Source organism: Lipotes vexillifer, unplaced genomic scaffold, assembly GCF_000442215.2.
Source record: "Lipotes vexillifer unplaced genomic scaffold, Lipotes_vexillifer_v1.1 scaffold809, whole genome shotgun sequence".
Lineage (NCBI taxonomy): Eukaryota > Metazoa > Chordata > Mammalia > Artiodactyla > Lipotidae > Lipotes > Lipotes vexillifer.
In genome coordinates, this window is record NW_006788521.1 from 818,924 (window position 1) to 834,574 (window position 15,651).

A 15,651-nucleotide genomic window follows, 5' to 3' on the forward strand; every position below is an offset into this window, starting at 1 on the left:
CTATATACGAACAACAAACTATCAGAATGAGAAATTAAGGAAACAATTCCACTCACCACTGCATCGAAAAGAATAAAACACCTAGGGATAAACCTACCTAAGGTGGTAAAAGATCTGTACTCAGAAAACTATAAGATACTAATGAAAGAAACTGAAGATGATACAAACAGATGGAAAGATATACCATGTATATGGATTGGAAGAGTTAATATTGTTAAAATGACCATACTAGCCAAGGCAATCTACAGACTCAGTGCAATCCTTATCAAGATACCAAGGGCATTTTTTTCAGTACTAGAACAAATAATTTTAAAATTTGTATGGAAACACAAAAGACCCCAAATAGCCAAAACAATCCTGAGAAAGAACAGAGCTGCAGGAATCATGCTCCCTGACTTCAGGCTATACTCCAAAGCTACAGTAATCAAGACAGTATGGTACTGGCACAAAAACAGACATTTAGATCAATGGAACAGAGAGCCCAGAAATAAACCCACACACTCGTGGTCAATGAATCTACAACGATGGAGGCAAGAATACACAACGGAGAAAAACAGCCTCTTCAATAAATGGTGCTGAGAAAACTAGAACTACATGTAAAAGAAAGTCATCAAAACATTCTCTAACACCATTTACAGAAATAAACTCAAAATGGATTAAAGACCTAAATGTAAGACCAGAAACCATAAAACTCCTAGAAAAAAACATAGGCAGAACACTCTGACATAAATCGTAGCAATATTTTTTTTTGGATCTTTCTCCTAAAGAAAAGGAAATAAAAGCAAAAATTTAAAAATGGGACCTAATTAAACTTAAAAGCTTTTGCACAGCAAGAGAAACCACTGGCAAAACGAAAAGACAACCTACTGAATGGGAGAAAATATTTGCTAATGATATAACCAATAAGGAGTTTACATCAAAAATATGATAAACAGCTCATACAATTCATCATCAAAAAACCCCCAAAGGGCTTTCCTGGTGGCACAGTGGTTAAGAGTCCGCCTGCCGATGCAGGGGACACGGATTCGTGCCCCAGTCCAGGAAGATCCCACATGCCGCGCAGTGGCTGGCCCCGTGAGCCATGGCTGCTGAGCCTGTGCTCCACAACGGGAGAGGCCACAGCAGTGAGAGGCCGGCGTACCGCAAAAAAAAAAAAAAAAAAAAAACACTACAATGAGATATTATCTCACATCTGCCAGATGGCTATCATCAAAAAGACCACACATAAATGCTGGTAAGGATGTGGGGAAAAGGGAACCCTCGTACACTGTTAGTGGGAATGTAAACTAGCATGGTCACTGTGGAAAACTGTACAGCAGTTTCTCAAAAATCTAAAAATAAAACTACCATATTACCCAGCAATTCCACTCCTGGGTATATGTCCAAAAAAATCCAAAAACACTAATTCAGAAAGATACATGCACCCCAATGTTCATATCAGCATTATTTACAATAGCCAAGATATGGAAGCAACCTAAGTGTCCATCAACTGATGAATGGATAAAGAAGATGTGGTATACATACACACACACACACACACACACACACACACTGGAATACTACTCAGCCATAAAAAAGAATGATATTTTGCCATTTGCAACAACATGGATAGAAGATATAAGTGAAATAAGTCAAAAGACAGAGAAAAACAAATACTGTATGATATCACTTATATGTACAATCTAAAAAATAAAACAAACTAGTGAATATAACAAAAAGGAAACAGACTCACAGATATAGAGAACAAACTGATGATTACCAGTGGAGAGAGGGAAAGGTGGTGGAGCAAGATAGGGGTAGGGGACTAAGAGGTACAAACTGTTAAGTATGAAATAAATAAGCTACAAGAATAAATATATCCTTGTACAACACAAAATATACCCAATATTTTATAATAACTATAAATGGAGTATAACCTTTAAAAATTGTGAATCACTATGTTGTACACCTATAACTCATATAATATTGTACATTAACTATATCTCAATTAAAAACAAAAAACACTAAACATATTTAAAAAGTCATTAAAGTGAAAGTGACATTTTAAAGGAAAAAAAGCAACAGGCTGTAGTGTATGTCACTATTTGGCTTAGCAAGAAACGATACCTTTATAATCAAAATAATGAGATATTGATCACTACTTTAACCAGAAATTATAATATATGTAACTATAGGGGGGAAAGGAATTAGGAGAGTAGGGTGGAAAGCTAGATCTGCGTCTCCTATAGCAAGAAGTGAAGAGACTATGCCTAAACCTGATTAATGAAGAAATACCAGTCTACACACGGTATTTAGGAATAAAGAGCTAAACACCAGGGAAAATGGCCAAAAGGATTAAAAGTAGTTTCCTAAAAGTAGGACTTAAAGATGGAGAAGGATAGGGTTCTATAAGGCTTTTAATTTTACTTGGCTGTTAACTATGTAAATATATGACTTTCAAAAATTAATTTAAAATAATTAAAATTTATTACAAAGCCAAAAGCTAGCAAAAAATATTTTCAACACTATATTACTGAAACAATCTTATAAACAGAAGACCAATATCTTAAAATTATAAGGAACTCTGACAAAACATAACAACATAATATACGCAAGGGACATGAAAAGGCAATTAACACAAAAAACATTACTATCGGAAGACGAGGGGAAGATGGCAGAAGAGTAAGACGCTGAGATCAACTTCGTCCCCACAGATACACCAAAAATACATCTACACGTGGAATAACTCCTACAGAACACCTACTGAAAACTGGCAGAAGACCTCAGACCTCCCAAAAGGCAAGAAAGTACCCACGTACCTGGTAGGGCAAAAGAAAAAAGAATAAGCAGAGACAAAAGGATAGGGACGGGACCTGCACCAATGGGAGGGAGCTGTGAAGGAGGAAAGGTTTCCACACACTAGAAGCCCCTTCACTGGCAGAGACTGCAGGTGGCGGAGGGGGAAAGCTTCTTTGGAGCCGCGGAGGAGAGCACAGCAACAGGAGTGCGGAGCGCAAAGCAGAGATTCCCGCACACAGGATCGGTGCCGACCGGCACTCACCAGCCCGAGAGGTTTGTCGGCTCACCCGCCGGGGCGGGCGGGGCTGAGAGCTGAGGCTCGGGCTTCGGTCGGAGCGCAGGGAGAAGAGTGGGGTTGGCGGCGTGAACACAGCCTGCAGGGGGTTAGTGCGCCACGGCTAGCCGGGAGGGAGTCTGGGGAAAAGACTGGACCTGCCGAAGAGGCAAGAGACTTTTTCTTCCCTCTTTGTTTCCTGGTGCGCGAGGAAAGGGGATTAAGAGCGCTGCTTAAAGGAGCTCTGGAGACGGGCGCGAGCCGCAGCTAAAAGCACGGAACCCAGAGATGGGTATGAGATGCTAAGGCTGCTGCTGCCGCCACCAAGAAGCCTTTGTGCGAGCATAGGTCACTAACCACACCGCCCTTCCGGGGAGCCTGTGCAGCCCGCCACTGCCAGGGTCCTGGGATCCAGGGACAACTTCCCCGGAAGAACGCTTGGCGCGTCTCAGGCTGGTACAATGTCACGGTGGCCTCTGCTGCCGCAGGCTCGACGCACACTTGTTACCCCTCCCTCCCCCGGGCCTGAGTGAGCCAGAGTCCCGAAGTAGCTGCTCCTTTAACCCCGTCCTCTCTGAGCAAAAAACAGACGGCCTCCAGCGACCTACACGCAGAGGCAGGGCCAAATCCAAAGCTGAGCCCCGGGAGCTGTTAGAACAAAGAAGAGAAAGGGAAATCCCTCCCAGCAGCCTCAGAAGCAGCGGATTAAAGCTCCACGATCAACTTGATGTACCCTGCATTGTGGAATACATGAACACAAAACGAATCATCCCAAATTGAGGAGGTGGACTTTGAGAGCAAGATTTATGATTTTTTCCCCTTTTCCTCTTTTTGTGAGTGTGTACGTGTATACTTCAGTGTGAGATTTTGTCTGTATAGCTTTGCTTCTACCATTTGTCCTAGGGTGCTATCTGTCTGTTGTATTTTTAAAAAAAAAAATTTTTTTTCTAAATAATTATTTTTTATTTTAATAACTTTATTTTATTTTATCTTACTTTATTTTATCTTCTTTCTTTTCTTTCTTTCTTTCTTTCCTTCCCACCTTCCTTTCTCCCTCCTTTTTATCTTCCTTTCTTCCTTCCTTCCTTTCTTTCTTTTTCTCCCTTTTATTCTGAGCCATGTGGATGAAAAGCTCTTGGTGCTGCAGCCAGGAGTCAGTGCTGTGCCTCTGAGGTGGGAGAGCCAACTTCAGGACACTGGTCCACAAGAGACCTCCCAGCTCCACATAATATCAAACGGTGAATATCTCCCACAGATCTCCATCTCAACACCAGCACCCAGCTTCACTCAACGACCAGCAAACTACAGTGCAGGACACCCTATGCCAAACAACTAGCAAGACAGGAACACAAACCCACCCATTAGCAGAGAGGCTGCCTAAAATCATAATAAGGCCACAGACACCCCAAAACACACCACCAGACGTGGACCTGCCCATCAGAAAGACAAGATCCAGCCTCATCCACGAGAACACAGGCACTAGTCCCCTCCACCAGAAAGCCTAACAACCCACTGAACCAACTTTAGCCACTGGGGACAGACACCAAAAACAACAGGAACTACAAACCTACAGCCTGCAAAAAGGAGACCCCAAACACAGTAAGATAAGCAAAATGAGAAGACAGAAAAACACACAGCAGATGAAGGAGCAAGATAAAAACCCACCAGACCGAACAAATGAAGAGGAAATAGGCAGTCTACCTAAAAAAGAATTCAGAATAATGATAGTAAAGATGATCCAAAATCTTGGAAATAGAATAGACAAAATGCAAGAAACATTTAACAAGGAACTAGAAGAACTAAAGATGAAACAAACGATGAACAACACAATAAATGAAATTAAAACTACTCTAGATGGGATCAACAGCAGAATAACTGAGGCAGAAAAACGGATAAGTGACCTGGAAGATAAAATAGTGGAAATAACTACTGCAGAGCAGAATAAAGAAAAAAGAATGAAAAGAACTGAGGACAGTCTCAGAGACCTCTGGGACAACATTAAACGCACCAACATTCCAATTATGGGGGTCCCAGAAAAAGAAGACAAAAAGAAAGGGACTGAGAAAATATTTGAAGAGATTATAGTTGAAAACTTCCCTAATATAGGAAACGAAATACTTAAGTTCAGGAAGCATAGAGAGTCCCATACAGGATAAATCCAAGGAGAAATGTGCCAAGACACATATTAATCAAACTATCAAAAATTAAACACAAAGAAAACATAGTAAAAGCAGCAAGGGAAAAACAACAAATAACACACAAGGTTAACAGCTGATTTCTCAGCAGAAACTCTGCAAGCCAGAAGGGACTGGCAGGACATATTTGAAGTGATGAAGGAGAAAAACCTGCAACCAAGGATCTCATTCAGATATGATGGAGAAATTAAAACCTTTACAGAGAAGCAAAAGCTGAGAAAGTTCAGCACCACAAAACCAGGTTTACAACAAATGCTAAAGGAACTTCTCTAGGCAAGAAACACAAGAGAAGGAAAAGACCTACAATAACAAACCCAAAACAATTAAGAAAATGGGAATAGGAACATACATATCGATAATTACTTTAAATGTAAATGGACTACATGCTCCCACCAAAAGACACAGACTGACTGAATGGATACAAAAACAAGACCCATATATATGCTGTCTACAAGAGACCCACTTCAGACCTAGAGACACATACAGACTGAAAGTAAAGGGATGGAAAAACATATTCAATGTAAATGCAAACCAAAAGAAAGCTGGACTAGCAATTCTCATATGAGACAAAATAGACTTTAAAATAAAGACTATTAGAAGAGACAAAGAAGGACACTACATAATGATCAAGGGACCAATCCAAGAAGAAGATATAACAATTGTAAATATTTACGCACCCAACGTAGGAGCACCTCAAGACATAAGGCAAATACTAACAGCCATAAAAGGGGAAATTGACAGTAACACATTCATCGTAGGGGACTTTAACACCCCACTTTCACCAAAGGACAGATCATCCAAAATGAAAATAAATAAAGAAACACAAGCTTTAAATGATACATTAAACAAGATGGACTTAATTGATATTTATAGGACATTCCATCCAAAAACAACAGAATACACATTTTTCTCAAGTGCTCATGGAACATTCTCCAGGATAGATCATATCTTGGGTCACAAAGCAAGCCTTGGTAAATTTAAGAAAATTGAAATTGTATCAAGTATCTTTTCCGACCACAACACTATGAGACTAGATATCAATTACAGGAAAAGATCTGTAAAAAATACAAACACATGGAGGCTAAACAATACACTACTTAATAACAAAGTGATCACTAAAGAAATCAAAGGGGAAATAAGGGGCTTCCCTGGTGGCGTGGTGGTTGAGAGTCCGCCTGCCAATGCAGGGGACACAGGTTCGTGCCCCGGTCCGGTAAGATCCCACATGCCTCGAAGCACCTGGGCCCGTGAGCCATGGCCACTGGGCCTGTGCATCTGGAACCTGTGCTCCGCAACGGGAGAGGCCACAGCAGTGAGAGGCCCATGTACCGCAAAAAAAAAAAAAAAAAAGAGAGAGGAAATAAAAAAGTACCTAGAAACAAATGACATGCAGACATGACGAACCAAATCCTATGTGATGCAGCAAAAGCAGTTCTAAGAAGGAAGTTTATAGCAATACAATCCTACCTTAAGAAACAGGAAACATCTAGAAAAAACCTAACCTTGCACCTAAAGCAATTAGAGAAAGAATAACAAAAAAACGCCAAAGTTAGCAGAAGGAAAGAAATCATGAAAATCAGATCAGAAATAAATGAAAAAGAAATGAAGGAAATTACAGCAAAGATCAATAAAACTAAAAGCTGGTTCTTTGAGAAGATAAACAAAATTCATAAACCATTAGCCAGACTCATCAAGAAAAAAAGGGAGAAGACTCAAATCAATAGAATTAGAAATGAAAAAGGAGAAGTAACAACTGACACTGCAGAAATACAAAAGATCATGAGAGATTACTACAAGCAACTCTATGCCAATAAAATGGACAACCTGGAAGAAATGGACAAATTCTTAAAAATGCACAACCTGCCAAGACTGAATCAGGAAGAAATAGAAAATATGATCAGACCAATCACAGCACTGAAACTGAAACTGTGATTTAAAATCTTCTAACAGGGTGGGATAGGGAGGGTGGGAGGGAGGGAGACAAAGAGGGAAGAGACATGGGAACATATGTAAACACCTATTTGATTCACTCTGTTATAAAGCAGAAACTAACACACCATTGTAAAGCAATTATACCCCAATAAAGATGTTAAAAAAAAAAAAACCATCACCTTGATACCAAAACCAGACAAGGATGTCACAAAGAAAGAAAACTACAGGCCAATATCACTGATGAACATAGATGCAAAAATCCTCAACAAAATACTAGCAAACAGAATCCAACAGCACATTAAAAGGATCATACACCATGATCAAGTGGGGTTTATTCCAGGAATGCAAGGATTCTTCAATATACGCAAATCTATCAATGTGATTAACCATATTAACAAATTGAAGGAGAAAAACCATATGATCATCTCAATAGATGCAGAGAAAGCTTTTGACAAAATTCAACACCCATTTATGATAAAAACCCTGCAGAAAGTAGGTGTAGAGGGAACTTTCCTCAATATAATAAAGGCCGTATATGACAAGCCCACAGCCAACATCATCCTCAATGGCGAAAAACTGAAAGCATTTCCACTAAGGTCAGGAACAAGACAAGGTTGCCCACTCTCACCACTCTTATTCAACATAGTTTTGGAAGTTTTAGCCACAGCAATCAGAGAAGAAAAGGAAATAAAAGGAATCCAAATCGGAAAAGAAGAAGTAAAGCTGTCACTGTTTGCAGATGACATGATACTATACATAGAGAATCCTAAAGATGCTACCAGAAAACTACTAGAGCTAATCAATGAATTTGGTAAAGTAGCAGGATACAAAATTAATGCACAGAAATCTCTGGCATTCCTATATACTAATGATGAAAAATCTGAAAGTGAAATCAAGAAAACACTCCCATTTACCATTGCAACAAAAAGAATAAAATATCTAGGAATAAACCTACCTAAGGAGACAAAAGACCTGTATGCAGAAAATTATAAGACACTGATGAAAGAAATTAAAGATGATACAAACAGATGGAGAGATATACCATGTTCTTGGATTGGAAGAATCAACATTGTGAAAATGACTCTACTTCCCAAAGCAATCTATAGATTCAATGCAATCCCTATCAAACTACCACTGGCATTTTTCACAGAACTAGAACAAAAAATTTCACAATTTGTATGGAAACACAAAAGACCCCGAATAGCCAAAGCAATCTTGAGAACAAAAAATGGAGCTGGAGGAATCAGGCTGCCTGACTTCAGACTATACTACAAAGCTACAGTAATCAAGACAGTATGGTACTGGCACAAAAACAGAAAGATAGATCAATGGAATAGGATAGAAAGCCCAGAGATAAACCCATGCACATATGGTCACCTTATCTTTGATAAAGGTGGCAGGAATATACAGTGGAGAAAGGACAGCCTCTTCAATAAGTGGTGCTGGGAAAATTGGATAGGTACATGTAAAAGTATGAGATTAGATCACTCCCTAACACCATACACAAAAATAAGCTCAAAATGGATTAAAGACCTAAATGTAAGGCCAGAAACTATCAAACTCTTAGAGGAAAACATAGGCAGAACACTCTATGACATAAATCACAGCAAGATCCTTCTTGACCCATCTCCTAGAGTAATGGAGATAAAAACAAAAATAAACAAATGGGACCTAATGAAACTTCAAAGCTTTTGCACAGCAAAGGAAACCATAAACAAGACCAAAAGACAGCCCTCAGAATGGGAGAAAATATTTGCAAATGAATCAACTGACAAAGGATTAATCTCTAAAATTTACAGGCAGCTCATGCAGCTCAATAACAAAAAAATAAACAACCCAATCCAAAAATGGGCAGAAGACCTAAATAGACATTTCTCCAAAGAAGATATACAGACTGCCAACAAACACATGAAAGAATGCTCAACATCATTAATCATTAGAGAAATGCAAATCAAAACTACAATGAGATATCATCTCACACCAGTCAGAATGGCCATCATCAAAAAATCTAGAAACAATAAATGCTGGAGAGGGTGTGGAGAAAAGGGAACACTCTTGCACTGCTGGTGGGAATGTGAATTGGTTCAGCCACTATGGAGAACAGTATGGAGGTTCCTTAAAAAACTACAAATAGAACTACCATATGACCCAGCAATCCCACTACTGGGCATATACCCTGAGAAAACCATAATTCAAAAAGAGTCACATACCAAAATCTTCATTGCAGCTCTATTTACAATAGCCCGGAGATGGAAACAACCTAAGTGTCCAGCATCGGATGAATGGATAAAGAAGATGTGGCACATATATACAATGGAATATTACTTAGCCATAAAAAGAAATGAAATTGAGCTATTTGTAATGAGGTGGATAGACCTAGAGTCTGTCATACAGAGTGAAGTAAGTCAGAAAGAGAAAGACAAATACCTTATGATAACAGATATATATGGAATTTAAGAAAAAAATATCATGAAGAACCTAGGGGTAAGACAGGAATAAAGACACAGACCTACTAGAGAATGGACTTGAGGATATGGGGAGGGGGAAGGGTAAGCTGTGACAAAGCGAGAGAGTGGCATATATACACTACCAAATGTAAAATAGATAGCTTGTGGGAAGTAGCCGCATAGCACAGGGAGATCAGCTTGATGCTCTGTGACCACCTAGAGGGGTGGGGTAGGGAGGGTGGGAGCAAGCGAGACGCAAGAAGGAAGAGATATGGGAACATATGTATAACTGATTCACTTTGTTATAAAGCAGAAACGAACACACCATTGTAAAGCAATTATACTACAATAAAGAATTTTAAAAAAACATTACTATCCAAGGTGCATATAAAAAGCTTTCACACTTCAAAGGAATAAAAGAAAAAATCCAGATTAAAACGACAAAGCAGTGTTATTTTAACCTACTAATTAGCAAAAATTTGAGGAATGAGTAATACTAGTGTTGTAAAATGCATTCATTGTGAAAGTGTAAGTTGATGTATCATTTCTGGAGAAAATTTTGGTGATATGAATCAAAATCTTAAAAATATGTATGACATCTGATTCAATAATTCTTGCTAAAAATGCATCCTTAAGGAAATAGTTACAAATACATATAAAAGGATTCAGCTACAAGGGTATATATTTTAGCAAAATTTTAAGACTGTCTTTTCATACTGATTTACCTGAAACAATAAAATAGCCTTACCTGAACTGTACGTCCTGCATTGATATGCTCTTCATGCAACTTGTCCCAGATTCTGCACCTCTGATACTATACGAAAGAAAGGGGAAAGGTACTGAATTTTTTTTATCACTAAGTGATTATTCCCAACTTACCTCAAAAATCCCCACTCACCCACCCAAAGTTAAACATACCAGCTAAAAAATTTACTGACTTAGTGGAAATTAACTGTCCAAAGTCCATACAATAGGAAGTTTTCAAAAACATTACACACAAAATTCTGGTAAATGGTAAAAACAAACAAAACCCACTAAATACTCTTTATTTTACTGAAAAAGATTATGTATTTTGTCTATAATGCACACTCTTTGGAGGTGAAAAAATAAGAATATAAAAGAGTATGAAAAATGAAAAGATTAACAGCATTCATCAGATATTCTTACTATATATGAAGACTTTGAAATGTCTGTTAATGATAGAGTCAAGTATTGAAAACTAAAATCTGATTTGAGAAAAAGTAACATGGATACTGCAGCCTAGAAAGTATATAAAAATGAGAATGAACATTTAATATATATGTCTTAATTTTTACCAAGGTAATGTTTAGTTTTCAGAGTTCATCCAAGAAACTTAACGAGCACGATAATGGAAAATTTTTCATTTGACAGGAAAATGTGATAACATTATGACGGAATACTTGTATAAAATATAAACACCACCAAATGTCACACATTATTTTTGGTTGAAATTAAAAAACCCAAATAATTAAGATGTTAGCAGATGTGAATAATGACATTAAACATATTTTTGGTATAACACACACACACACACACACACACACACACACACACACACACACACTACTCTGAAAGCACATAAAAATGCCCCATATACACATGGAAAGAAAAATAGATTATAAAAGTAGAGCACTAAAATTTTTTCTAGGGTATTTTTATATTCCCTATTCTGCATATTCTTTAAATTTGGTAGTGAATAATGCAGCAAAAAACTCTTTTGATACTCCTGAATTTTTGTTTTTTATATCATCTAAGAACTAAACAATAGCCATTAAGCTTAAAAATAACTAGACTATGGAGAACAATATGGAGGTTCCTTAAAAAACTAAAAATAGAACTACCATATGACCGAGCAATCCCACTACTGGGCATATACCCTGAAGAAACCATAGTTCAAAAAGACATATGCACCCCAATGTCCATTGCAGCAATATTTACAATAGCCAGGACATGGAAGCAACCTAAATGTCCATCAACAGATGAATGGATAAAGACGTGGTACACATATATACAATGGAATATTACTCAGCCATAAAAAGGAATGAAATTGGGTCATTTGTAGAGATGTAGATGGACCTAGAGACTACATCTACCGAGTGAAATAAGTCAGAACGAGAAAAACAAACATTGTATATTAATGCATATATGTGGAATCTAGAAAAATGGTATAGATGATCTTATTTGCAAAGCAGAAATAGAGACACAGATGTACAGAACAAACATATGGACACCAAGGGGGAAGGAGGGTGGGATGAATTAGAAGATTGGCATTGACATATATACGCTATTGAAACTATGTATAAAACAGATAACTAGTGAAAACCTACTGTATAGCACAAGGAACTCTACTCAGTGCTCTGTGTGGTGACCCAAACGGGAAGGAAGTCAAAAAAGAGCAGATTTATGTGTACGTATAGCTGATTCACTTTGCTGTACAGTAGAAACTGACACAACACTGTAAAGCAACTATACTCCAATAAAAATTTAAAAATAGACTATATTGAGAATGTATTTACCAAACATAAACTTAAAACCACTACGCAATCAAATAAATTTAAAACCACTATCAATCTACTTTTGCTTCTAAGAAAAATTTAACTGATGCCATCAGACCCAGTATAAATGCTCCTTTAGTGTTATGATATTAACAGAAAGAATGTAAGCCAAAGATACATGTCTGAAAATAAGCCACTTTATAATTTATTACTTAATACTAATCTGTCATGATATTTTAAGAAAAATAATGTTAAGGAAACAGTTGAAAATCCAGAGAGGTCAGGGTTGCAAGAATCGTGGAGCAGAGTATCAGAGAGGAAAAAGCTGCATGTGAGGAGATAACTGAAATGAGAGCACTATACTGAGACAGAGTTCCAGAGATCCACAGGGTTTTCCTTTTGAGTCCTCAGCTGAGTACAGATCAGTACATGCACATAAGCAAACTACCTGAAGTCAGAAAAAGAACCACTGGAAAAGAGCAGGTAGACTAATCCCCCAAAATCACACAAGGCCAGAAACAGTTCATGTGACCACAAGTCAGACTGGAAAAATCTCTCAACACACTAGACATCAGGTGGAGTACTCCAAAGCACTGTCCTACATGGGGAAAAAATTAGGCCTGGAATAAAGGCTATTCTGATCCTATGCAAGCTTACAAGAGCCTCAAAAGAATCAAACTGTTCCCAAATAACTTAAATGTGTCTCAGAATAAATAAAGCTCAAAAGTACTCAAAGTAATGTAAAAATATTCAGTATCCAACAAGTTCAGAATGTCTGGCATCCAATAAACAATTACCATGCATGCAAAAAAGCAGGAAAATATGATCTGCAATGAGAGAAACCAATCAATAGAAACAGATTCAGATATGATAGAGATAATGGAATAGACAAGGATATTAAAAATTATTATGATATATTCCATGTTGTTAAGAAAGAAAAAAACATGAGCATATTGAGACATGGAAGATATTTTTAAAAATTCAATTCCTAGGGGCTTCCCTGGAGGCACAGTGGTTGAGAGTCCGCCTGCCGATGCAGGGGACACGGGTTCGTGCCCCGGTCCAGGAGGATCCCACATGCTGCGGAGCGGCTGGGCCCGTGAGCCATGGCCGCTGAGCCTGCGCGTCCGAAGCCTGTGCTCCGCAACGGGAGAGACCACAACAGTGAGAGGCCCGTGTACCGCAAAAAAAAAAAATTCAATTCCTAAATTTAAAAAAGGTATCTGAAATGAAAAATGCAATGGATGGGTTTAATTGAAGGTAAGACAATGCAAAGAAAAGAATAGTAAATTTAAAGATATAAAGTAGAATCAATCCAAAATGAAACACAGAGAGAGAAAAAAAGATGGACAATAAATGAATAGAGTATCAATGAGTCGCAGGCCAATTGAAAGCAACATTTTATGTATGCAATTGGGCTCCTTGAAGGAGAGAAAAAAATTCTGAAAAACTAATGAGACAGTGACTGAGATGGTGGAGGAGGAAGACCCTGAGCTCACCTCTTCCCATAGGTGCACCGAAATTACAACTAATTTCAGAGCAATTATGGATGAGAATGACTTAACGACTAGCAGAAGAGATTTTCCACAACTAAAGATATAAAGGAACCGTACAGTTTATGGTCAAAAGGTACAAACTTCCAGTCATAAGATAAATAAGTACTAGGGATGTAATGTATGCCATGATTAATATATATAATTAACACTGCTGTATGTTATATATGAAAGTTGTTAAGAAAGTAAATCCTAATTTAAATCTCAAGACAAGAGAAAAAAATGTTTTTCTTTTATTTTGTATCTATATGAGATGATGGACCTTCACTATTTATTGTGATCATCATTTCATGATGTACGTAAGTCAAATCATTATATTGTACACCTTAAACTTACACAGTGCTGTTTGTCAGTTATATCCCAGTAAGCAAGAAAAAAAAAGAAAAATGAGTGGCCAAAGCTTTTCCAAATCTGGTAAAAATTATAAACCCACAGATCCAAGAAACTCAAGGAATACCATAAATAAGAAAAAAGAACAAAACTAAACTAATGCACATCATAATAAAATTACTTACAATAAGTGATAGAAAAATCTTAAAAACAGCAAGAGGAAAAAAAGATATGTGAAGTACAGAGCAACACAGATAAGAATGACAGAAGACTTCTTGTGAGAAACAATGCAAGCCAGAAAACACCACAGCAACATCTTGAAAGTACTGAAACAATCTAAAACTCAAGCTAGAATTCTATACACAGGGAAAATATTTTTTTAAAAGTGAAGGCAAAATAAACATTTTTTTTTTCAAACACAAAAATGCAAGCAGAATTCAATACCAGCAAACCTGTACTACAAGAAATGTTAAAGGAAGTCCTTCAGGTTGATGGGAAAATGATACCAGACAGAAACCTGGTTCTACAAAAAAGTGACAGCACTGAAAAATGGTAAATATATAGATAAATATAAAATATACTTTTTATTATTTTAAAAATCTCTTTGAAAGATAACACTGTTTAAAACAAAAATTACAATATTACATAGAAGTAAAATATATTACAATAATACTACAAAGACCCTGAGAGAGGAAATCGAAGTGTACTGTTATAAGGCTATTTATTTATTTATTTATTTATGACTGCATTAGGTCTTTGTTGCTGCACGCGGCCTTTCTCTAGTTGAGGTGAGTGGGGGCTACTCTTCTTTGCAGTGCGCAGGCTTCTCGTTGCGGTGACTTCTCTTGTTGCAGAGCGTGGGCTCCAGGCGTGTGGGCTTCAGTAGTTGTGGCACGTGGGCTCAGTAGTTGTGGCTCACGGGCTCTAGAGCATAGGCTCAGTAGTTGTGGCACATGGGCTTAGCTGCTCCGTGGCATGTGGGATCTTCCCGGACCAGGGCTCAAACCCGTGTCCCCTGCATTGGCAGGCGGATTCTTAACCACTGAGCCACCAGGGAAGTCCGAGGTTCTTATAATATATGTGAAGTGATACATATATATATATGTATATATATATATATATATGAAAACACATTACTTGAAGGTAGACTGTCATAAGTTAAAGATGAATACTCTGAACTGTAAAGCAACCATTAAAAATAAAAATACGAAGAGGTATAATTAATAAGCCAACAAAAGAAAAATGGAATCTTAAAAAATATGCAATTAATCCAAAAGGGAGAAAAGATGAGAAAAGGGGACAAAGAATAGATGGGACAAACAGACAAAAGGAGCAAGATGGTAGATTTAAAGACGACCATTTGATAAACATCTGTTCATTATAAAAATTCTCAGCAAACTTAAAAAAGAAGTTAACATTAGAGGCATCTACAAAAACCCTACAGTCAACATCATGCTTAGTGGTGAAAGACCATTCCCTAATATTGGGAACAAGGTAAGGATGTCTGATTTTGCCATTCCTATTCAGTATTGCACTGGAGGCCCTAGTCAGCGCAATAAGGTAAGAAAGGAAGTGAGGGAAGAAAGGGAAGGAGGGAAGGAAAGGAGGGAGGAGGGGAAGGGAAAG

General features: G+C 37.6%; 1 protein-coding gene across 1 annotated transcript in view; it reads right to left on the minus strand.

The window, feature by feature from the left end:
• STX17 (syntaxin 17) overlaps positions 1–15,651 on the minus strand; it is a 95,483-nt gene that overhangs the window by 63,247 nt on the left and 16,585 nt on the right. Inside the window, exon 3 of the mRNA XM_007461644.1 lies at positions 10,375–10,440. Coding sequence (XP_007461706.1) covers positions 10,375–10,440 — 66 coding nt within the window. The remainder of the gene's footprint in view (positions 1–10,374; positions 10,441–15,651) is intronic.